This window comes from Syngnathus floridae, chromosome 2, assembly GCF_059516105.1.
Source record: "Syngnathus floridae isolate MCC-2025c chromosome 2, RoL_Sflo_1.0, whole genome shotgun sequence".
Classification (NCBI taxonomy): domain Eukaryota; kingdom Metazoa; phylum Chordata; class Actinopteri; order Syngnathiformes; family Syngnathidae; genus Syngnathus; species Syngnathus floridae.
In genome coordinates, this window is record NC_142414.1 from 13,467,166 (window position 1) to 13,490,800 (window position 23,635).

Genomic DNA, 23,635 nt, shown 5'->3' on the forward strand with positions numbered 1-23,635 from the left:
ACAAGCTAGGTTGCATTAGCGCGCAAATAAAATCAACAGATTGGAAGTGAAGCTTCTTCTGTGTCGCTTCAGGCCTCTTCACAAGCTGACCACTTTCCATTTCGGCTTTAGATGCCCTCACTCTCTCTTGGAGGAAGGAGATAAAGGACAAGCTCGAGATTGTGCTAATTCTCTTTTTGCACGCGTCCCTAATCCGCGCGTCACCTTAAAAGGTGGCCCGGCGCCTTGGGGGGCCGCAGAGCTTTGCTTCATCGCCATAGAGCCAATCTTGCTGGCTCGCCCCACATTTCCGAGACAAACGAATATCGCGGACCCTCACCATGAACGGCACAGAAGGACCCAACTTTTACGTGCCCATGTCTAACAAGACAGGAGTGGTGCGCAGCCCCTTCGAGCACCCGCAGTACTACCTGGCCGAGCCTTGGAAGTACTCGCTGGTGGCGGCCTACATGCTCTTCCTCATCATCACCACCTTCCCCATCAACTTCCTCACACTCTACGTCACGCTCAAGCACAAGAAGCTGAGGACGCCCCTCAACTATGTCCTGCTCAACCTGGCCGTGGCCGATCTCTTCATGGTGCTGGGGGGCTTCACCGTCACGCTTTACACGTCTTTGCATGGCTACTTCAGTCTGGGTGTGGCCGGCTGCAACATCGAAGGATTCTTCGCCACTTTAGGAGGTCAGAGAATGTGCGGTCACCTCGTTGTGTTGTCGTCATGTTGTGTTGCCACATCACGTCACGTGTTAATGTATCTTGTAGGCGAGGTGGCCCTGTGGTCGCTGGTGATTTTGGCGATCGAGCGCTACGTGGTGGTGTGCAAACCGATGAGCAATTTCCGCTTTGGAGAGAAGCACGCCATCTGCGGGCTGGCCATCACGTGGATCATGGCTTTGACCTGCGCCATGCCCCCCCTGCTTGGATGGTCGAGGTATGATAGTGTTTTTCCATGCTTTGATGTTTTAACAATGAGAAATGAAATGAGTCACTTGCATGGCTGCTTTGTAGTTGTGATACTTCACGGTGTGAATCTTGCGTCTATTTTGTGCTTGAGCTTTCCTCCAACTTATATCAGTTGTAATAAATGGCACTAATTTGCCCAACCAATTATAGTTGAAGTAATTATAAATAATCAATGAAACAAATTTATTTATTTATCAAACCTTGCCATGATGTCCATTCTGCTAAATCCACGAGTCTCTTGTGCGCATGCGTGTGCAGGTACATCCCGGAGGGAATGCAGTGTTCGTGCGGCATCGACTACTACACGCCCAAACCGGAGCTCAACAACGCCTCATTTGTCATCTACATGTTCGTCCTGCATTTCGTCATCCCTCTGGTCATCATCTTCTTCTGCTACGGCCGCCTGCTTTGCACCGTCAGAGCGGTACTGCACCCGCCCTCACTTACCCCCCCCAATGCAACTTTAATAATATGACACCTTTAAGTCTCTGCACTCTTCGCTTGACCAAACAGAAGCCATTAAGAAACTAAATCACTTTGAAGGAATGTGAATGCTTTAATAAGTGATGATTTCCCTTCTTGGGTGGGCCTTGATTGAAGTTTATTGTACGAGTCAATTTTAAGATAGGAATAGTAATTATGCTAATATATTCTATTTGCTGCAATATTCTAATGCACTGCAAAAAACAGAACATCTGAAGACATTCAAAGGCATAGCAGAGAGAAATTAAGTAGCTGATTAAAATTGCTAATACAATGTACATTGATTACATTCAAATGCATTGGGAACACACCAAATGAATAAATGATCGGATAGTGGAATTGATTTGAAAAATGCTTCAAAAGATCATAATGAAAGAAATGGGGCCGCATTCTTTTTAACCGTGATTCAAATGCATTTTTCTATATTAACAGTACAAAAATTTTTTTAAATTACAGTAAAGATTCTTACCCACCAAATGACAACATATTTGGTAGAGGCTCAAAATGTTCAAGATTAACTGGCCAGTGGAAATTCCCAAATCCTTTTGGCAAGGCCTGTTAAATGGTGAAGGGAAGCAATGACGGCGGCTGGCCTCCAAGAATTGGGTGTCTCAAGGACACCAGAGGGGGGGCACGAAGGCTTTTGCCAGCAGCACGCCAGCTTGAAGCCAAGGCGTCCAGCTGAAAGGAAGTCTGCTGCCTCACTGTGTCACCCTCATGAATAATAAGTCACTCAGCCTTCATAATTCATGCGTTCATCCTCAAGTACCCTTGTTACAAATGTAAGCAGGAATTGTGACAAACGGGCTTAGTGCACATTTGTATTTCGAGCGAGTCACGACTTTGTTTTACACTGCAGTACATGCACGAGCATTTGCAGACATGTCAGCAGTGCGGTTGACACGTGTGTTTGTCGCCACGCACACGCAGGCGGCGCAACAGCAGCAGGAGTCAGAAAGCACGCAGCGGGCCGAGAAGGAGGTGACCCGCATGGTGGTCGTCATGGTGATCGCTTTTCTGGTGTGCTGGGTGCCGTACGCCAGCGTAGCCTGGTACATCTTTGCCAACCAGGGCGTTCAATTCGGGCCTGTCTTCATGACGGCGCCCGCCTTCTTCGCCAAAAGCGCCGCCCTCTACAACCCCATCATCTACATCCTGCTCAACAAGCAGGTACGCTCGCTCGCCTTGCTGTACTTTTTACTCCCAAAATCTCAACTGGAATTAGTCTTAGAAAAAATGGCTTCAAAATAAATTTGTTTTCATTCTTGAAAATAGGCTTGATCAAATTTAACATGATGTGACAAAAGAAAGGAAGTTTGTAGGTCCACACTGGCCCCACCCTGCTGCCCTTACATAAACCTGGGGGGAGGGGGGGGGGCTCACATGAGTGTGCTGTTCCTTCAGTTCCGCAACTGCATGATCACCACCGTGTGCTGCGGCAAGAACCCGTTCGGCGACGATGACGACGTAGCGAGCTCCACACTCTCCAAAACACAGACTTCGTCCATTGCCTCCAGTCAGGTGGCCCCCGCTTGAGCTCCGACTCTCTCCTTGACCCCGTCTCCCTGTCTCCCCCACACAAACACACACCCATACCAGCCACCATCACAGCTGGCAGCAGCATAAATATACCCCCCCCCCTTCTCATTTTTGGGATGAACCTCCTGACCAGCATCTCCTTTTGCTGTTGTGGCTGTTTGACACTCTGGAAGCGACGTGGGCGTTTTGGAGCCTTCTCAAGTGCTGCTGCGTGCCATTCACTGGCCAGCATGCAAATGATGGGTCTGTAGCTAGTAAGCAGCTAATCACATCCAATTCCCCCTGCTATGAAAGGACAAATCTGACTTTGTAGCTAATGCCACAAAGGGAATAGCCAGCTTGTTTATGCTTTGCAACAATTCAAAATGAAGGCCGGGATTGCTCGCAAAAGGACGTCCTTGGTCTTCAAGCTAGCGGTTCTCAAACTGTGTTGTTTTGATTTTCATTAAAAAAATGTCACTCTTCAATACATTATTATTACAATTATAATAATAATAAAGATATTTTTAACCTGACATATTTATACTGAAGTGGCACAACTAACATGTACATTATATAATTTCAGCTATCTTATGTTGTATGTTTTATGAATGTTGAAGTGATTTTTCAGCATTAGAGCAGCAAGGAGTGGCGCTGAAATCTAAATTTTTTGCTTGACTCTTGCTTAAACCTGGTCACAGACTTTGGACACCAAACGTTGCTTCAAATTTGATGGAGTGTCTATGAAGCAGTCAACCCCAAAATATTCTTTATAATAATATGTTGTACGTACCTCCACCAGTCTAAACATTGCAGTTGCCAGAACCAGTCACGGCTCAGCTTCAGAAATTTGCTGAACTGTGATGTCATTTTTGCTCGGCAGCAAATGGCAAAATGGCCGCCCCCTGAGATGGATAAAAAGGGGGGGATTTTGTTGCTTAACTCCTAGTCCACAAGCACAATATTAATCAGAGCACTGTGTTTTGACAATTTGGGCTGCACAGAACATATTATTGCAAAAGACATTTTTGGGTTGACTTCTGCTTTAATATTTTCATCTTCGGCCTGGCACGAACTCAAACGATAGTGTCTGTATTGCCAGCTTGAAAAATTGACCTTTTTTCTTCCTTTGGCTGCTTGCAATGTACGCGCGAGTTGTCCATATGATGAAAACATGACCTGGCACATATGTGATGTCACTCCCCGAAGCAGGAGAAGAAAGAAGAAAGTCCACTAATTGACATTGTGGCATTGGCAAACCATCATGTACAGTTGTTGCTCATGTGCCTTTTTGTGTTCCAACCACCTTCTTTATTTTATTAGTTTGTTGCACATTGCCTGTTCATTGGCCTGCCGCATGTTTCTCGCTCCTGCAAGCTAATGGCGATGGTCTGCTATTGCCTATTTTGAAGTAAAGTTCTTCTTCATCCAAACTGAAGTACTTCTTCTTTCTTGTCTTTGCAACTCACTGTCCCTGTACAGTAAGGCAGTGTTTCCCAACCTTTTTTCATTCACGGCACACCTTTTCATTGGAAAAAATGTCGAGGTACACCACCAACAAAAATCTGTTAAGTGTTACACCAGCTTCTATATTAAAATTAGTCATATTACAACAAAAGACGTAAAGTTCTATCCCATAATATGTATGGAGTCGACTTATTGAATAAAAATAAATACTAAATATTCTTTGAATTGTATTTCTTTTGTAAATGAAAGTGACAGTTTTTGAAAAAAGTGATCAGGCTCCTGCAGAACGTGAGGATGAACTGATCATTTGAAACTTGGACACCCCTGCCGGCACTGAGTGCCAAAAGTTCCAATGATGAGCAGCAGGGGGGGCCCCCATTTCAACCCCTTACATTGAGTGCCAAGCAGGGAAGAAATGGGTATCATTGTTATAGTCGCTGGTATGACTCGGCAGGGGTTTGAACCCACAACCTTCCAATCTCAGGGCGGACACTCTCCTCTTAGGCCACTGAGCTGGTAAACACTTGTATCATAGTATAACACTTATAGTCGTTTTTAAATAACGTGTATACCTATGTACGCCTAAATATTGTTATATTTATATATATAACATATATGTTATTGTTATCTGAGGTCAGGGTTAGAGCTAGGGTTAGAGCGAGTGTTAGGGTTAGGGTTAGAGCTAGTGTTAGGGTTAGAGTTAGGGTTAGAGCTAAGTTTAGGGTTAGAGTTAGGGTTAGAGTTAGGGTTAGAGTTAGGGTTAGAACTAGGGTTAGAGCTAGGGTTAGGGTTAGAGCTAGGGTTAGGGCTAGGGTTAGGGTTAGAGTTAGAGTTAGGGCTAGGGTCAGAGCTAGGGCTAGGGTTAGAGCTAGGGTTAGAGTTAGAGCTAGGGTTAGAGCTAGAGTTAGAGTTAGGGTTAGAGCTAGGTTAGGGTTAGAGATAAGTTTAGGGTTAGGGTTAGAGCTAGGGTTAGGGTTTGAGCTAGGGTTAGGGTTTCGGTTAAAGCTAGGGTTAGAGCTAGGGTTAGGGTTTGAGCTAGGGTTAGGGTTTCGGTTAAAGCTAGGGTTAGAGCTAGAGCTAGGGTTAGAGCTAGAGCTAGGGTTAGAGCTAGTGTTAGGGTTAGAGCTAGGGTTAGGGTTACAGCTAAGTTTAGGGTTAGGGTTAGAGCTACGGTTAGGGTTTCGGTTAAAGCTAGGCTTAGACCTAGAGCTAGGGTTAGAGCTTGCGTTAGAGGTACGGTTAGGTTTAGGGTTAGGGTTTCGGTTAAAGCTAGGGTTAGGCTAGGGCTAGGGTTAGAGCTAGGGTTAGAGCTAGGGTTAGAGCTAGGTTAGGGTTAGAGCTAGGGTTAGAGCTAGTGTTCGGGTTAGGGTTAGAGCTAGGGTTGGGGTTAGGGTTAGAGCTAGGGTTAGAGTTAGGGTTCGGGTTAGAGCTAGGGCTAGGGTTAGAGCTAGGGCTAGGGTTAGAGCTGGAGTTAGGGTTAGAGCTAGGGTTAGGGTTAGGGTTTGAGCTAGGGTTAGGGTTTCGGTTAAAGCCAGGGTTAGAGCTAGAGCTAGGGTTAGACCTAGGGTTAGAGTTAGGGTTAAGGTTAGAGCTAGGGTTAGGGTTTGAGCTAGGGTTAGGGTTTCGGTTAAAGCTAGGGTTAGAGCTAGAGCTAGGGTTAGAGCTAGGGTTGGGGTTAGGGTTAGAGCTAGGGTTAGAGTTAGGGTTAGGGTTAGAGCTAGGGCTAGGGTTAGAGCTAGGGTTAGGGTTAGAGCTAGGGCTAGAGCTAGAGTTAGGGTTAGAGCTAGGGTTAGGGTTAGAGCTAAGTTTAGGGTTGGAGCTAGGGTTAGGGTTTGAGCTAGGGTTAGGGTTTCGGTTAAAGCTAGGGTTAGAGCTAGAGTTAGAGCTAGGGCTAGGGTTAGAGCTAGAGTTAGGGTTAGAGCTAGGGTTAGGGTTAGAGCTAAGTTTAGGGTTAGGGTTTGAGCTAGGGTTAGGGTTTCGGTTAAAGCCAGGGTTAGAGCTAGAGCTAGGGTTAGACCTAGGGTTAGAGTTAGGGTTAAGGTTAGAGCTAGGGTTAGGGTTTGAGCTAGGGTTAGGGTTTCGGTTAAAGCTAGGGTTAGAGCTAGAGCTAGGGTTAGAGCTAGGGTTGGGGTTAGGGTTAGAGCTAGGGCTAGGGTTAGAGCTAGGGTTAGGGTTAGAGCTAGGGCTAGAGCTAGAGTTAGGGTTAGAGCTAGGGTTAGGGTTAGAGCTAAGTTTAGGGTTAGGGTTAGAGCTAGGGTTAGGGTTTGAGCTAGGGTTAGGGTTTCGGTTAAAGCTAGGGTTAGAGCTAGAGCTAGGGTTAGACCTAGGGTTAGAGTTAGGGTTAAGGTTAGAGCTAGGGTTAGGGTTTGAGCTAGGGTTAGGGTTTCGGTTAAAGCTAGGGTTAGACCTAGAGCTAGGGTTAGAGCTAGGATTGGGGTTAGGGTTAGAGCTAGGGTTAGAGTTAGGGTTAGAGCTAGGGTTAGGGTTTCGGTTAAAGCTAGGGTTAGAGCTAGAGTTAGAGCTAGGGCTAGGGTTAGAGCTAGAATTAGGGTTAGAGCTAGGGTTAGGGTTAGAGCTAAGTTTAGGGTTAGGGTTTGAGCTAGGGTTAGGGTTTCGGTTAAAGCCAGGGTTAGAGCTAGAGCTAGGGTTAGACCTAGGGTTAGAGTTAGGGTTAAGGTTAGAGCTAGGGTTAGGGTTTGAGCTAGGGTTAGGGTTTCGGTTAAAGCTAGGGTTAGAGCTAGAGCTAGGGTTAGAGCTAGGGTTGGGGTTAGGGTTAGAGCTAGGGTTAGAGTTAGGGTTAGAGCTAGGGCTAGGGTTAGAGCTAGGGTTAGGGTTAGAGCTAGGGCTAGAGCTAGAGTTAGGGTTAGAGCTAGGGTTAGGGTTAGAGCTAAGTTTAGGGTTAGGGTTAGAGCTAGGGTTAGGGTTTGAGCTAGGGTTAGGGTTTCGGTTAAAGCTAGGGTTAGAGCTAGAGCTAGGGTTAGACCTAGGGTTAGAGTTAGGGTTAAGGTTAGAGCTAGGGTTAGGGTTTGAGCTAGGGTTAGGGTTTCGGTTAAAGCTAGGGTTAGAGCTAGAGCTAGGGTTAGAGCTAGGGTTGGGGTTAGGGTTAGAGCTAGGGTTAGAGTTAGGGTTAGGGTTAGAGCTAGGGTTAGAGCTAGGGTTAGGGTTAGAGCTAGGGCTAGAGCTAGAGTTAGGGTTAGGGCTAGGGTTAGAGCTAAGTTTAGGGTTAGAGCTAGGGTTAGGGTTTGAGCTAGGGTTAGGGTTTCGGTTAAAGCTAGGGTTAGGCTAGAGCTAGGGTTAGACCTAGGGTTAGAGTTAGGGTTAAGGTTAGAGCTAGGGTTAGGGTTTGAGCTAGGGTTAGGGTTTCGGTTAAAGCTAGGGTTAGAGCTAGAGCTAGGGTTAGAGCTAGGGTTGGGGTTAGGGTTAGAGCTAGGGTTAGAGTTAGGGTTAGAGCTAGGGCTAGGGTTAGAGCTAGGTTAGGGTTAGAGCTAGGGTTAGAGATAGGGTTGGGGTTAGGGTTAGAGCTAGGGTTGGGGTTAGGGTTAGAGCTAGGGTTAGAACTAGGGTTAGGGTTAGAGCTAGTGTTAGGGTTAGAGTTAGGGTTAGAACTAGGTTTAGAGCTAGGGTTAGGGTTAGAGCTAGGGTTAGGGCTAGGGTTAGCGTTAGAGCTAGGGTTAGAGCTAGGGTTAGGGCTCGGGTTATGGTTAGAGCTAGGTTTAGGGCTAGGGTGAGAGCTAGGGTTAGGGTTTAATGCTAAGGTTAGAGCTAGGGTTAGGATTAGAGCTAGGGTTAGGGTTAGGGCTAGGGTTAGGGTTGGAGCTAGGGTTAGTGTTAGGGTTAGAGCTTGGGTTAGGGTTAGAGCTACGGTTAGGGTTAGGCTTAGAGCTAGGGTTAGGGTTAGACCTAGGGTTAGGGTTCATTTTAACCCTAGTCCCAACCCTAGCCCTAGCTCGAGCCCTAGCCCTAGCGCAAACCCTAGCCCTAGCACTAACCCTAGCTCTAACCCCAACCCTAGCTCTAACCCTAGCATTAAACCCTAACCCTAGCTCTAACCCTAGCTCTAACCCTAGCTCCAACTTTAGCTTTAACCCTAACCACAGCTCTAACCCTAGCTCTAACCCCTAGCTCTAACCCTAGCATTAAACCCTAACCCTAGCTCTAACCCTAGCCCTTGGGGCAGGATCTCATCCCCGATCTGGAGAGGCATTCCACCCTTTTCCGATTGAGGACCATGGACTCGGATTTGGACTTCACACTCGGCTGCGAACCGTTTATTATTTATTTATTATTTATGTTTATTAAAAATAATAATATTAAAAGCAAATTTCAAACCAGCAATCTAATGTGAAATTGCAGTAGATATATTGGATAACAATATTTAGGCGTACATACACGTTATTTAAAAACGACTATAAGTGTTATACTATGATACAAGTGTTTACCAGCTCAGTGGCCTAAGAGGAGAGTGTCCGCCCTGAGATTGGGAGGTTGTGGGTTCAAACCCCTGCCGAGTCATACCAGTGACTATAACAATGATACCCATTTCTTCCCTGCTTGGCACTCAGTGTAAGGGGTTGAAATGGGGCCCCCCCTGCTGCTCACGATCATTGGGACTTTTGGCACTCGGTGTAACTGGAATGCACATCACTAGTACAAAACAGTGCAGACGACCGTTAACTGCCAGGTTGAAATAGTCGACTGGTGAGTGACACGGTATTCTTTTTTTTTTTTTACCTCGTGTAGTGTACTTATTGAAGTGTCCATGAGGTGTACCTACACATATTGTCATATAAAGCAGTTAACCAAATGTCAGATTTTTGTAAATTTCAAACCAGCAATCCAATGTGAAATTGCAGTATATATATTGGAAACAACATTTAGGCGTATATATGCATACACGTTATTTAAAAGCCACTACGAGTGTTATAAAATCAAGATTACCCAAAGAGAAGCATAATCTCCCCGTTGTTGCATAACGGCGCAACTCTTCATGCAATCAAGTTAGCCGTTAGCTTGGAGAAAACGTGCATAAAAGAAGTAGTGTTTCAGTGAGTGGTTCTTTCTTTCCTTGGCAAATCGTAAATCGACATTCTGGCTTACATGGTTCACGCCAGGAGGGCGAAGCAACACCTTCACTGACTGATCCGTTGATGCACGGGAAGGAAGGCAGTTCACCCATGAATTCGTTCGCGAACGGGAAAGTCAAGATTCGTTCCCTCACTGATCCGTTCTCGCGATGAACTGAAAATGCAAATCACTTACTCGTTCACTCACAGATCCGTTCGTTGGTGAACGGGAAATGCAATTCACGACTCGTTCGTGACCGGGAAGTGACGTCATTTTCTTCTTCGTTTTGATTTACGGCGAGGTGGCACCAGCTTCAATGCGCATTACCGACATCTACTGGTTGAAGTCATATGAATCACTTTGGGAAGTGATTCGTTCACTCTCATTCACTGAAAAAAGAAATCGTTCTTATGAACGAATCGTTCACTCACAAGCCAACACTGCAGTAGGCCACAGTGACTTTGAGACATGTTACTTTAATCTCATTACGCGGTTGGAAGTAGTGACTGGTTGCATTGATTACTCTCCCCCCCCTTCTCCAACCACCCCATAATTTAAGACAAAACAAAAAAGCAGTCATATTAAAGTATTGCGATATCGATACGATAGTCACGTTAATGTCTGAATTCCAACCAGTTCTATGTCCGTGTCTTTTGGAGTTTGAGCGGACCCCAACATGTGCATCAAAGACACTCGTGATCATTTGGTGGATTGTGGAAAAGGCTGTGTGACATGTTTTTCTTTCATGTCTAGCAGTAAAAAGAAAGCTCAATGTCTGTCTGGCTTTTCTCTCTTTCACTCTTTTCCTTTTATGAGACCTTCTAAGCAGCTCCAGATGCTCCTTGGCCGATTGTTGACGGTTATCAAACGTTGCACTTCTTCTTTTCCTTTGGGCATCTCCCGTTAGGGGTCGCCACAGCGTGTGATCCTTTCCCATGGATGGCTATCTTCTGCATCCTCCTTTCTGTCATCATGTCTTCACTCACTCTTCCAGTTCCATACTTATCTCTCTCCCAAACTTTTCTCCCCATCGAACCCTGGCTGTCCCTCGGATGAGCTCATTTCCAAGCCTCATAACTCTGAAAGAAGAAAACATGTTCATTATCACCTCCTCTCGTCTTGCTTCCAGTCGTTTCTTCAGTGCCGCTACTTCTAACCCGTACATCATGGCTGACCTTGCTACTGTCTAATAAACTTTCCTCTCCATTTTAGCAGTGACTCTTGCTCCACCTGTTCTAATCTGCTTGGATCCAATTCTTCAACTCCTTTCCACAGTCATTATTCAAAGTGCTCCACATGCAGTCTTGTTCCTCCTCCCCATCATATGTCTAACTTCTGCTAATCTTCCTTTGTCTCTCTCAGTTAATTGCTCAATTTCACTATATTACGACACAGATGCAATCAAACCCTAAATACTGTCGTTTATTTCACCCACTCTCACAAATCATTTGGCATCACAAATACAGTCATATAAGACATTTGTCTTGAGATAATACGGAGATCACGTTGGTCATAAATGTACATTTCCCTCTGGTTTGGTCCAAATGTCCACGCATGGACGGTTTCAATAACGTTCAATACTTGAACGGCGGCTCTTCCCAGTGAGCCGTTCCACTCGTCTCTACTTCACCCGCAAAGCACATTGGGACAAAAAGTTCAAAGCACCGACGGTGGGGAGTCACACCTGAGAACGTTACAGGCTCTACGAACGACTTTAATCGCTGACGTCTCCTACGGACAGACGGCCACTCCAAAGCATGACAACACATCTATAAATATTGCTATGGACATTATAATACAGTGCAGTGCATCATTGGCTCGTTCCCTCGGGGAAAGGTTCAGTGCATTAAGACCGGCCAGGCTTCGGGTCCCGCCGACGATACAAAAGTCTCATCTCGGCATCGCTTAAAAGCCGAGCCGAGCCGGAATGCGTTGGGAAGCCTAGCTCGCTACGTTTCACTCCGGGCAAAACGACTATGACGGCGGCAAAGGCGGATCTGGTGGCCCAGCGGTCGGAGACTCAGGCTTCACTGCAGCACTCGTAGATGTTGTCCTCCACCAGGGCGACGACTTGCTCGAACTTGTGCTGGAGTTGAGTGCGACGTGCCGTCGGGTTGCACTCCAGGGCGGTCACCACCTGGACGCAACCAGAGCGTGACATAAAGACAACCCGTGAGTAGTGTTATATCGTCAGTCTACATGAGTTGCTGCACCATTTCTCGGTGAGTTGTACATTTGTTTTCATGTATTTGTACGGCAAAATATGGTGTAACATTGAGGCCTGCTGTTTGTTTTAGCTCCTACCTGGTGTCTGTATCTCTTGGCGTATTTGTAGATCTCCGTCAAGGCCAGGTTGGTGTTGAATTCATTTCTGTACTTCTGCAAAATAGTTTGCCATTCTATTATTTTGTTTTCTTTCTTGTTCTCGGCAAGCGCGAGGGCATTACTCACTCGAGACTCCTCGGCCAGGTGAGCATTCATCTCCTGCTCGCTGAGAGGCGCCATTTCCTGGATCTGCTTGTAGTAGCACTGCACCCTCTTCTTGTACTCTGGGATTTCCTTAGCGTACAGCAGCTTGTTGGTCGGAGAATCCTGCCAAAAGACGCCTCTCAATTCAAACAACCTCAAAGCAAGTCAAATAGACGTCACGTCAATCAACCTTCTGAGCGAGACAACAGAAGGAGGAAGACGAGGAACACTGCTCTATTCTCCTTCATGCCAGCCACTCTTTATACTTCCTGCCTCGCTCTCACCCTGGCACTCACTCATGCAGAAATAAAAGTTGGTTGTGGGCACAGTCAGCTTTTAATGGCGACTACACTTGTGAGCAAATGGAGGAAGGGGACATGAAAGGAAAAAGTAGGACAAGGGATGGAAGTTGGGGGGGGGGCTTACTGCAAATGTGCTTACAACACAACTTGTGTGTCACGAGTTATTTGTGTCACATGACGTATTTGTGCGTGTGTGTGCATTGATGTCCAAAGTGGCTCCTTCTGATAGCAAACCCTCTCGCTTCCTGTTCGCAAGGTCCCTTCCTGCCGTTGGCCCATCTGTTTGCCAACCCCCCGGTGACCTCTCACCTCTGTGTGAGCGTGCTTGTCGCCAGATAAGAGGGTTTCCATGGAAACAGGGGGCATGCCTTCGTTTGATGTTGCTAATCCAGACCCTGCGTGCCCCATTCTGCCCCCCACGCTCAGCTCAACATGCACCATTTCAATAGATATACATATATTTCAATCCTCCAGTAACCAACCCACAAGTTGATTCATATTATAAAATGACAAGTAATTCACTGGATCATAACTTCCTAAATTGAATTGGACCATTTCAAATCGAATCATAATCCCACTGAATCAAACTGAATCAAATTATTCACCTTTAAAATAAAATGTCAATCATATCGGACCCATTTGAGGGACAAGATATCGACATATGTATGAAATTGTCTTTTAAAAGAAAGAGAAAAATTAATGGAGGTCCAATCCGAAATGAGAAAAAAAAAAACACACCAAGTTTTAAAAAAAAAAAGTGCAAGTAAAATGAAGGAGTGAAGCAAAGGAGGAGCATCATTTGCTGACTGCTCGTTTCCCTCCCGGGAAGGAAGTCAACCAGGGAGAGACAGGAAGCGGAGCGTGTTCACGGGGTCACGGTGTCAGAGGGATGAGACACATTTGTGAACAGTGAAGACAGTGACATTTGAGCTTAGACACACACACACGCGCACACACGCAATCGTGCACAACCACAAGCGAGATGTGTGGTGCTTGTGACCTTGGAGCAGTCAGCCTGCCTGAAATGAGACAAGGTGAGGTAGATGGAGCTGACAGTTGGATGGCTCAGGGGCTTCACAGATGGATTCTGGAGGTCAAAGTTGGTGGCCCTGTCTTACATATGCATGGCCTTTGTGGACCAGGAAGCTACACACACTAGACTGACAGCTTAGCAGGGACCCAAATATTGTTTGGAGTTTCGTCATCACTCACATTGATGACAGCATATGTATGTACCGTGTACAGGTGTGCATGTATGTAAGAAGGGACTATATACACTTAAGTTGATCTCCATTAGCCCGTATGCTAAAGCTACATTTTCACATGTTCTGACCTTGCCCAGCTGCAGGTCAGAAATGGAGCAGGCGTCAATGAAGGCCTGCGCGATGACGGACAGACACGCGTCCATGTGATCCGTCTTGTCGATGTCAAAGACAAACTGGGGATTCTTCAGGATGTTGACCCAGAATCGTAGCGGTAAACTGCGCAGGAACAAGGGGAAGCCTTGAAAAGATGCCACTTGGACTGACCGGCGAGAGACTCACAGTTTGCTTTGCTCACCTGTTGGTTTTCCAGATGTGTAAGGTGTCCGGGTCGGTGATGCCCCGTTTGTCGGCCTGCTCCTCCAGAAAGTCAAAGAAGTATTTGATAGCCAGTGGAGGCTGTTCTGGGGGGATGCTGAGGATGGCCTGAAAAAGGTCATCCAGGAACTTCTGGAGCGTTCCCTTTAGAAGAAAAGACGAGCAGATTCATGATGTCTGCACAAATCCACTCGTGTGCGTTTGTGTGTGTCACCTTGGTCGACAGAAGGCGTGTCAGGTAGATTTCAGGCAGCACCTTCTTGCGGTGGCTTTGCCTGTGTGACTTCTTGGTCTCCATCAGCTCGTCGTGGGGAAGGACCTGGAACACCGTGAGGGCTCGAGTGAGGCACATGCTTTGCTTGGAAAGCTCCCCGTGAGAACGCTAAATGAATGGCTGAAGAATTTCTCTGTTTCATGCGTTAGACACATGATCCACAAACCACATCAGCGTAGACACAGAAAATTATTTTTCAAGCTTGCCGCTTGCTGTTTATGAGATCACATATCAGACTGGCACAGCGGGCCTAAATGCAAATGCACAGCCTAGTGGGGGGGAGAAAAAAAAAACAGACGACAAATCGGCCCTTAAAAACGGACTATTCACCCGGCAAATTGCGCTCCAAGAACTCATTATTCAAAAGTCAAAGGGCTCGTATCTTGGCAGACGTTATAAAAGGGCTTAAGCTGCATTAGCGTCTCTCTTTCCACGCGGCGGGCGGCTTTCCTTCTCACCTCTGCTCACCCCCATTCTCTTTATCACCACACAGAGCAAAAGCATCACTGAAAGACTACTTATAGAATCCAGGAGCGGTAACTCACCAAGTGAACGTACTTTTCTGTGTCCAGATCTTTGACTAGAGACAAAAAAAAAGAAGAAACAATGTGCAATCAACAACAGAGAGAATGAAAGAAGACGGGTCGAGGGAAGCGGGAAGGAGGTGACAGCTCGGTTGGAGGAAAAAAAACAACAAAAAGACATTGAGAGGAGGCGAAGGTAGGGGAGAAAGTGATTAAGGTAGACTGTAGGCCAGAAGGAGAGGGAAGCTGTCAGATAGCGTGAAGGAGAGAGATTACGAGTGAAAGGGGAGAAAGCAGAAGCAAATTGAGAGAGACGCACACCAAATCTGCGATTGGCTCCAAAGACGCTCAAATGAGATGCTAATGCTCGGCCATCTTTGGAAGCCGCTGCTTCTTATATAGTCAAACTTTAGCGCCTGGGAAACGTTCGAGTATGAATGAGTTGTGGGTTTTTTAAGGGGCGTGGCCTAATGAGTGACAGCAGGGGCTATTTTCAGTCGGATTTTTCCCATTGGTGTCTGCTTGTTGGGATTTGCCAGGAGAGCAAAAAAAAATCTTTTCATGTTATCGTGCTGCTCTTCTTGCCCACTTGGAAAAAAAAATGACCTAGTAACAAGTGGCTACTTGAAGATGACCAAAACTGGAAGATGAAGCATTTGGATGGAGCAACGACGTGTTTGAGAGCACACGGATGGCAAGATGACTGTCCAAATGTTGCGTGCCAGTCGGTGGCGCTTCCCAGTGGGCCTCGCTCCAGACCCTCAACACCACTCACCGTGTTTTGAGCCGTGCAGGCTCATGACACCCCCTCAAGTCCTTTTAAGTCGCAGCCAGCTTTTGTCAACATAAGCCTATTTGTGTTTTTTGATGGACAAAACCCCAACGCAACACAGCTCGGGTCTGCTGCCTATTGTGGAAGCTACGAGCCAGACAGACTACATCCGCCTTGGACGCTTCCCCGGCAAGGTGTTTGGGGCTAGTTTCACCGAAGAGGCGTATTTCTCCTGGCTAGCCCGAGATGGCCTTGAGATATGGCTGGGGGACATTTTGGGCTGGCCCTACAATATTACTGCCTAAAGTAGGCCATCCCCACTTAATGTTACACTTTTAACTTGATTGGAAGGTGACCTACCTCTTCCCAGGGTGTTCTCTTTCTTGTCTTGCAGGCTCATGGCGAGCGACGCCCCTTCTGGGATCTAGAGGAAGAACAACGAGAAGACAGACAGAGGTGCCGGGGTCAGAGGTGAGCGCGAGTGCACCCGAGGCCCCCGGGGGGCGGACATGTTTGCTGGCCTACACGCAAAGGGATCGTAAGACTTTGCCACTGACCCAGGACCGTGAGTCCACGCAACGGCTTTCTACTTTGACGGTTCAGCAAAACTAAACAGAGCACTTAACGTGTACAGGTAGGAGGTCAAAGGTAAGCGGGTCGGCCAGTGTCTGTTTACTCGCGCACAAATGAATGTGGACATAAGCAAATACGCAGAGATATTCCTCTTGGCTTGTTTTCACCTGCAGATGCTTAGCGGGTGTTCGTTGTGTTTGTGTTGCAATTAAAGGAGAAAACAAGTGTCTGTTGAACGTCAAAACAAGATATCAATCTTAAAAAAGAAATCAATCATTTGGTCAAACTTTGTGAGCTTGTAATTTCAGATGACACAAGTAGGATTTGATGAGGGCAGAGAAAATAGCTGTGGGAATTTGGAATGGGACTGCTGACTCTTGATTTTATTTAGAAATTTTGAGAACAAATAAATAAATGAAATGAGTTGAAAATTGAAACAGTTAGAATCTATCAGTGGAAATGCAATGCAAAACAAAATAAGTTATCAATGTAATGACTGAGACAAAGATTTTTTTACATGCATCAAAACATCTTGACACCCTTAAAGCTTGACCATGCTGTATTTGCTCATGTCCATAAAGCAAATCTCTTGTCAAAGTTACTTTCACCAAAAAAAAGGGTGGATCTCATTTCTAATAATGTCTTCACATGCATTTATAGAATTCCACTTTTACTGTATCAGGTAACATACAAAAAAGAAATGGACACTCACAGATAAAGCCGGCCGGCTCTTACCTGGTAATGGAAGATGGTGTTGAGTTTCTTGCGGCCATCCTCCATGACCGAGGAGTTGTCCAGATCTTGCAGAGGTTTGCTGTTGCTGCCAGAGTCAAACCACTCTGAGGGGACAGAAGATGACAGATTTGAAGTCAGGTGAAAAAAGACCAGGGAATTTCCGTACACATTCAGAAGGAGGGGGTGGGGGGAAAGCCGAGACAGGGGTCAGCCGTGCCGTGACTCCGGACGTCAAGGCTCGCTGAAATACTCTCGGGCCATTCATCATATCAGCGCCGCGAGCTCGTCGGCTTTTGGAAGCAATAATTCTCGTGATTATTACCGTACAATCTCCTCGATGCATCCTGTCGTTTATTTTATTGCGGCCGCGGGTTAACGTGGCCTCCTGAGAGGAATTGACCTTTTGAAAAGGGGACTGTCAAATATTCCACGCGAGAGAGAATGAAAATAATCGGCGCTCTTACCCAGGTCCACGTCTTCCGCTCGGGGCCACTGGGAGAACGGCAAGTTTTTATAGAAGGCTTCGATGATTTTCTCCTTCACCTGGCAGATGGTGTCCATATTCATAACCTTGACAGATAGCGAGTCCATGCCGCAGCCCTGGAAGGACACGTTGATGTTCTGCAAAAACAAACACGGAGCGCTATGTTTTGAAACGTTCCAATTTCAGCATGTTTTCTTTTCATAAGCTCGCCGTCAGTCAAGACCAGCGAGCCGACGAGGGGCTCCCTCACTCCCTCCCACCTGCGGCTTGGCTTCGATATTCTCACGGAGCAGCCACTCCTCGTTAAGGGTGTAGCGGGCTTTCCCCGTGATGGCGTCTATGGAGCCCTTGTTGATCTGCTGCTTGATTGCGCACAGCAGGAGGAAAAATGGCTCGCCCACGGTTTCCTGAAGAATGAGCCAGTAAACACGAGTCCAGCGTTAGATGATAGTTTGTGGGAACCTTGAGGCAAATAGACACTTTTCGGTTGTTGATGATGCCTTCAACAAAGCAGAAGCGTCCAATTGCCTTTCGACTTTTTTCCGTATGACCCGGAAGACCGACAATTGACGCTCTGAAAAATGCTCATGCTCACTTTGAGGTAGCTGTACATGCAGATGGACATCCAGTTGGTGAGCATTTTCTCCACCACAGACTCGGTGCGGCGCAGCATCAGCTTGGGGTTCTTGGAGGCTGATGCATCGATGAGGTCCACCAGCAGGTCTTTCATGATGCTGGTGTAATACTCCAGCTTGCCGTGGAGGGCGATGGTGAGCAGAGATGCCAGACTGCACCTGAAATATTGAGAAGATATATGAGGAGAGGAGGGAGATGAGTAAAAAAAAAAAAAAAAAAAAAATAAGTGCCAAATGCCATTCACCTCCGTCAATGGCATCCAGAGAGTTAATATGAGTACTTGTTAACTTACTGTTAAAACAGCTACTTTCAATAGAGTATGAACAGAAAGCCTATTGATCACAAAGCAGAATGCAAAGAGATGCTTACCTGTCTCGTACAGCAAAGTCCTTCTGCTGCTCCAGGGCGTGGACGAAGGTGATGAGGAAGTGCTTGTTATTGAGAAGCGTGGCGAACAGAGTGATGCCTTCCTCTACGTTAGGTCTGGTCGGGCTGCTGGCCTGAGGGGTGCAGACAATTATTTGGCCGTGTGCGCCTGCTGCTCCCATCTTATCTCTTTCAGCCCATTCATCAGCGCTTCCCCCTCATCCGCACCTGGCATCCCAAATATGCAGAATCCGCTTAATGGCTCTGGCTGGCCTATGTAAGGGCGTGACTGAGCAGCGACCATACGGTGCACTTTGCAGGATGACAGAAAGAGAACAGAGGTGCCCATTAAGATAAATGCTCACCTCTGAGATTTATTTTCCGCGACCTGGAAACACTTCCTGGGAAGACGACTCGGACGGAGGGCACTTTATCACAGTTAGACAGCCCCCCCCGCCCCCTTCCTCTAAAACTAGCTGGGGATTGTTACTTTCTCTCGTAATGTGCAATCGCATTCGGTGGGCAGACAGGTGTGAAAGCGTGTGCCCTCCCCCTCTTTTGTCTGACCCCCCCTTCACAAAACAACAATTTCCATGACAATGTCCAAAGTGGGCTAAAAGGGAGTTCGTACTGAGCCGCATGAAGCATTAACTACTCACACAGGCGCGCAATGACAAAATGCACGCTACGCTTTTTTTTTTTTTTTACTCACCAACAAGCCCACAGCGGAGCCCTAAGATGCTTCAGTGTGACCCAGTTGGGAAGGCGCAGAATAGTAAGGACCCAAATCAAGGCACTCTGGCAGAAACGTGCGCCAGCAAACTTTCTAATGGCTTAACCCCTTACCTGCCAGTCCTGCAGCAGCGGGTGCGTCTCTGGCAGAGCTCGAGGGCCCAAAGCATCGTATTCGTAGGCAGGCTGAACCAAACTTCTCTCGTAATCCGAGCACATCTGAAAGACACGTGTTTGGACAACTTCAGAACCAGAAAAAGGGGATGTCTTGAATGTTTTAAGACCCAAACCAAAGGGGACGCCGAGAGGCCCGTAAATGGACTAGTAGAGGTTTGCAGTGCTAAAGTGGGCGCAATCATAGCTGTGGAAGCTGATCTTTGAAACTGGTTTCTACCAAACGTCCTGAGAGGGAACCTTGTGTGGTTTTGAAATGTTAACAAATTCAAAAGGCATGCAAGCGAGAAAGGCAGCATTTACTGTCAAGGCAGAAAACATAAATTGGGATTCCACTTAGACCATCAGTGTCCAACATGGCCGCCACTGCAAAGCGGGAGAGCGGCCGGCGTGGGCGTGTGAGCGGAGTGCGATTTGACAAATCAGAGTGAAAAGTTCCCTTGTCTCGGTGCCCGCCATTGTTCTGTCTCCTTGAAAGTCCACGCCTGCTCTTGCAAGATAAAACATGCTGAGTTGTTTGTGTGAAAATACCCACGCAGTGACGGACCCCTTCAGGGTGGCTCACATGTCAGAAAATTGCTTACCTATAGAGAATACATTAACGGTCCGCCAGGGTGCCAATTTAGGCGTCACCCACTGTGTGTTTAAAGCCCCAAGGCTGTGAATTGGGACGCATATTCCAAAACGGGAGGAGAGCGGATTAACTCAACAGCCGTGAGAGGAAAAACGAGTGTCTGTAGAAATCAGATAAGGGAGACAAAGTGAAATGGTCACCTTTGGAAAGAAGGTGCGGGTGACAAATTGTTTGTACTCCAGGAAGGGGATGCCCTGGCTGCGATTGAGCTCCTTGGTCAGGTCCGTCATGTCCGTCTGTAGTTCCGCAAAGCCTGAAAGGACAAAGATGTCTCATCTCTCTGTACTCACCAAGCTTTTTTTGCTTAACCATTTTTCATCTTTATGTTATTACGAAATCTATTTATGAATTTGCATGTTTTCTAAGGTACACGGGACGTGATGTGCGACTCGCCCCAAAGCCAGGAGGGACAACTTGGCCGCTCGAGCACAACCTGATACCTTTGTTCAGCCTTGGCGGGGGTCTACGCTCCGCTGAGCGCTCTTGTTTCCCTTTGTTTTCTCTCTCTCAAAAAAAAAGAAGTGTGCCAGCAAATTCTCCTAGGCTTTGTGATATCCGTCCAAACAGACATGATTTCAGTTATTAAGAGATTTTAACACGGGATTGCATCAGTTCATTTCCTGGATCTGCTGTCATACATCATTTTTACAATTTCTTTTCCCGGAAAACACTAAAAACAGAACCCAATATTGCTGATATTATATTTATTCGTAAAATAAATTCAGGGACTGGACGATCTGTTTGGATGTAGCTGATTTCAAGCAGAGGTGGCCAACAGCAGAGGAGAATCAAGCTATGACTTAGGAAATCATTTTAAGAGTATTCATGTGGATGAATCCGAATCAATCCCAAGAAACGAGATGGTGAACAAAACGAGACGAGCTGATGAAAAGCATTCTCGTGCGTTATCTATCTTGCAGCCCACTAATGTGTTCTAAAGCAGCAGTGCGTTCACACCCACAACCTCCCCTTCCTGTCAGCTTGAAGGTGTCCATTTCCCATCTCGCTTTCCTCCCTATTCTGCATCTTCCTCTGTAGCCACTCAACTAGGTCGCAAATCCATCTTAAGCGGCCCGTCCTGCTCTGCTCTCCCCCACTCTGGTGTCCAGCGCGCTTCTGCTTTTCCTCGGACCGGGCGCCTTGACTCCAACCCCTCCGGCTTCCTCCCTCCATTCCTCTTATCTCCAAGCCATAAATCTGGCCGCTCGTAGACGTGCAGCGGCCTTCACGAGATCTCCGCTCGCATGGCCTAGAAACACACGCGTGCGCGTCGCAGCCTTGCCCCCGCGGAGGCGACGTTGCCAAATCACCGTGACTGCATGTGACTGATGGCTTGTCAGGAGCCGGCCTTCCTTTAGGAGTCACGCTTACTAGGCACAAATCTGTCAACAAATCTATCACCTTGTCACAGTCGAAAACCGAGCAAAGCCTCCGAGAAACATGAACCGGCCCAAAAGTGCACAAAACAACACAAACAAAGGTGCTCGATATTTCGGTCTCACTAACTGACACGGAACATCCATTTGACATCTGAACGCGTTCTGATAAATCACCGAGTGTGTGTTTGTGTGTGTGTGCATTAAACACACCTTTACGGATCTCCTCTCTGATCTGGGACTCCATCTCCTCCATTTGGAGTAAAGTTTTCTGCCAGTAGCGCTCCGCCCTTCGGCTCTTTGTGCAGTACACAACAAGGGCTGGAGACAGACACACACAAGAAGAAAATACATATGTAAGAAATAATATCGAGTAGGAATGTTACTCCTGCCATTGTGACATATTTATGTTGCGTGTTGTTTTCCCTCTTACTAGCAATACTTTTTCTGAGTTATTGTTGCAATTATGTAACTAGACAAGTTTTAACCCTTGTCTGGGGAGAATACGACACAAACTTAAATGACTTTTTTTTTACCAAATGAGTGACATCCTTCTCAATTAACATGTTAATCGAACCGTCTGCTGAAACTATCAGCGCGGGGCAACAACGAGGCCTTTGTGCAGCAGGTTCCGTTTGTTTGTCTGAGTCACATCTGGATTCTCCATCTCCTGGCTCTCCTGGCGACCTACCTACGGTGCAGAGGAGCAGCAGGACGCAGCACACGACAATGGACACCACGATGGCCAGCTCGCTGCCGCCAAGCTGCACCTTGGCGATGGTGTGCCGAAAGTTGCCCACTTGCACCTGTAGACCACAAGTCAAAAAAAAGTTCTGTACTTATTATCTACTTTGTGTATAAGAATGTTTTATATGAAATGACTGATTTTAAAGCCTGACAGATTTTTGTCATGAGGTCATGAGAGGTATAAAAACAATGGTAATGACTTGCAGGCAAGCAGGCTGATTTACACCCAAAGGAACATAAAAGTGCCTTCCACGAGCCGTGTCTGTTTCAGCGATACGCCCAACTCCATTTACGTTTCACAGATGAGATTCACACCACCGAGGTGCCATTTTGGAGGGGCTGAGTTTGATCACTGCTTGGTTCAAATTCTCATTGTGGCTCCCACTGCTGCATCATTTTTTTTTAACAGAGAATATGACAAAGTGTCACATTGAATTAAGGGGCAGATGATCTTTTTTTTCCTCTTGTCTGCTAAATGCAGTCGCTGTGGGGAAACGTGTTGGTGAAAAGAGATCCAACCAAACATAAATTAGCACTTGTCATAAGTCTCATTTTGAAGAACGAGTATAAGGAACAATATATATTCTACAAATCCCTCATTGTTGGACAACAGCCCAGAAAATCAGTTTCCTTTTTTCAAAGTGCGTTTCGAGGCATGCTGAATCCACATTTTAAGAACGTTTCCGACAATGTGAAGATTCATGGAGTCGTTATAGGACACACAGGTGCATGTGGGACAAATGAGCAAGTGCAGACTTGACAAATGGCCTCCCTGCATGGAGTCACATGACTCATCCTAACCCAGATGTGACAAGAAAAGGACTTCCACTTCTGCCTTGTGACCAGTCAGCAGCCAGAATCTCTCTTGTCCCTCGCCACTTCCTTCCCTCTCCTAAGCCAATCCCAACATTCATAAAAATGTATAAAAAAATGAAAAAGCCTCCCATCCCCACACACATTTTTTCAGTGGTCTGAGAATTTCTGTCGACCGCGAGAGACCCTCTTGCATCATTCCTGTGGAGGGGGAATGGCGGTCCTGTTTGGAAACACACTTTCCTCTCATCAGCTCATGCGGCTCGGCTCCGCTTCAGAGCCAAACTAAATGCAGGCGTGCAAAAATAGATCGACCATTCTAAAAGTCAGGGCGGGAATCCAATAAAATGTACACAATGGACAAGAACACGCACGCAGCCTGTGATTGCGTCCGTGTTAAATGTCAGCCGCTTTAGACATGCTGTGGCCTTCGTTTGACCTAAGCCCTCGCTTTGCTAATTGCAAGTGTTTATTCTCAGACAATGTTGTAAAAACACACAGTGGTGCCTGCGGAGCCCAAAACAAATATTTCTATTTCCGAGCAAAAAAAAAAAAAAGAAGAAAAAAAAAAAGGCAAATGGTTTTTGCAGCAGGCAGCACTCTGGCGACAGACTGACATGTTTCGGAGCTATTTCAGCAAACCACTCACATTCTGGCTCTTGTTTAAATATTGATGAATACTTCCCCCCATAGAAATGGAGCCGAATAGACGAACGCTAGGACGAGAATGTCTGCTTTTATCACGACTGCGAAGGACTCGGCTCAGGCGTGATGAAGACCTCTTCATTGTGACACTGACAAAACCAACATCAAGGAGAACACATTGAAGTCTTCCTGACAAATCGACTGCTAAAAATGGCTAAGTGATGAAGGATTAAGGAGATAAATGGCAAATAGACGGCAGGTGCCGTAAGCCAAGCGTGCAGAATGACTTTGCGGCGTCTTGTGA

General features: G+C 46.6%; 2 protein-coding genes across 3 annotated transcripts in view; one reads left to right on the forward strand and one right to left on the reverse strand.

Moving 5' to 3' along the window:
- Positions 1-259: 259 nt before the first annotated feature.
- Positions 260-2,991, forward strand: exorh (extra-ocular rhodopsin). Its single transcript, XM_088399213.1, has 5 exons — positions 260-681; positions 763-931; positions 1,222-1,387; positions 2,377-2,616; positions 2,851-2,991. Exons 1-5 carry the CDS (start codon positions 321-323, stop codon positions 2,980-2,982), a joined length of 1,068 nt encoding a protein of 355 aa, XP_088255339.1. The 5' UTR covers positions 260-320; the 3' UTR covers positions 2,983-2,991.
- Positions 2,992-10,901: 7,910 nt separating this feature from the next.
- The window catches only part of plxnd1 (plexin D1), a 50,619-nt gene continuing 37,885 nt past the window's right edge, over positions 10,902-23,635 (reverse strand). For both annotated transcript variants that reach the window (XM_088368581.1, XM_088368582.1), the window contains exons 20-36: positions 21,818-21,932; positions 21,340-21,447; positions 19,891-20,003; positions 19,057-19,161; positions 18,214-18,344; positions 17,804-18,002; positions 17,469-17,615; positions 17,189-17,345; positions 16,725-16,828; positions 15,777-15,840; positions 14,666-14,700; positions 14,061-14,165; positions 13,827-13,990; positions 13,600-13,747; positions 11,947-12,087; positions 11,800-11,874; positions 10,902-11,632 (exon numbers count right to left, since the gene is read on the reverse strand). In XM_088368581.1, coding sequence (XP_088224707.1) covers positions 11,516-11,632; positions 11,800-11,874; positions 11,947-12,087; positions 13,600-13,747; positions 13,827-13,990; positions 14,061-14,165; positions 14,666-14,700; positions 15,777-15,840; positions 16,725-16,828; positions 17,189-17,345; positions 17,469-17,615; positions 17,804-18,002; positions 18,214-18,344; positions 19,057-19,161; positions 19,891-20,003; positions 21,340-21,447; positions 21,818-21,932 — 2,028 coding nt within the window. In that variant the 3' untranslated portion in view covers positions 10,902-11,515. The remainder of the gene's footprint in view (positions 11,633-11,799; positions 11,875-11,946; positions 12,088-13,599; positions 13,748-13,826; positions 13,991-14,060; positions 14,166-14,665; positions 14,701-15,776; positions 15,841-16,724; positions 16,829-17,188; positions 17,346-17,468; positions 17,616-17,803; positions 18,003-18,213; positions 18,345-19,056; positions 19,162-19,890; positions 20,004-21,339; positions 21,448-21,817; positions 21,933-23,635) is intronic.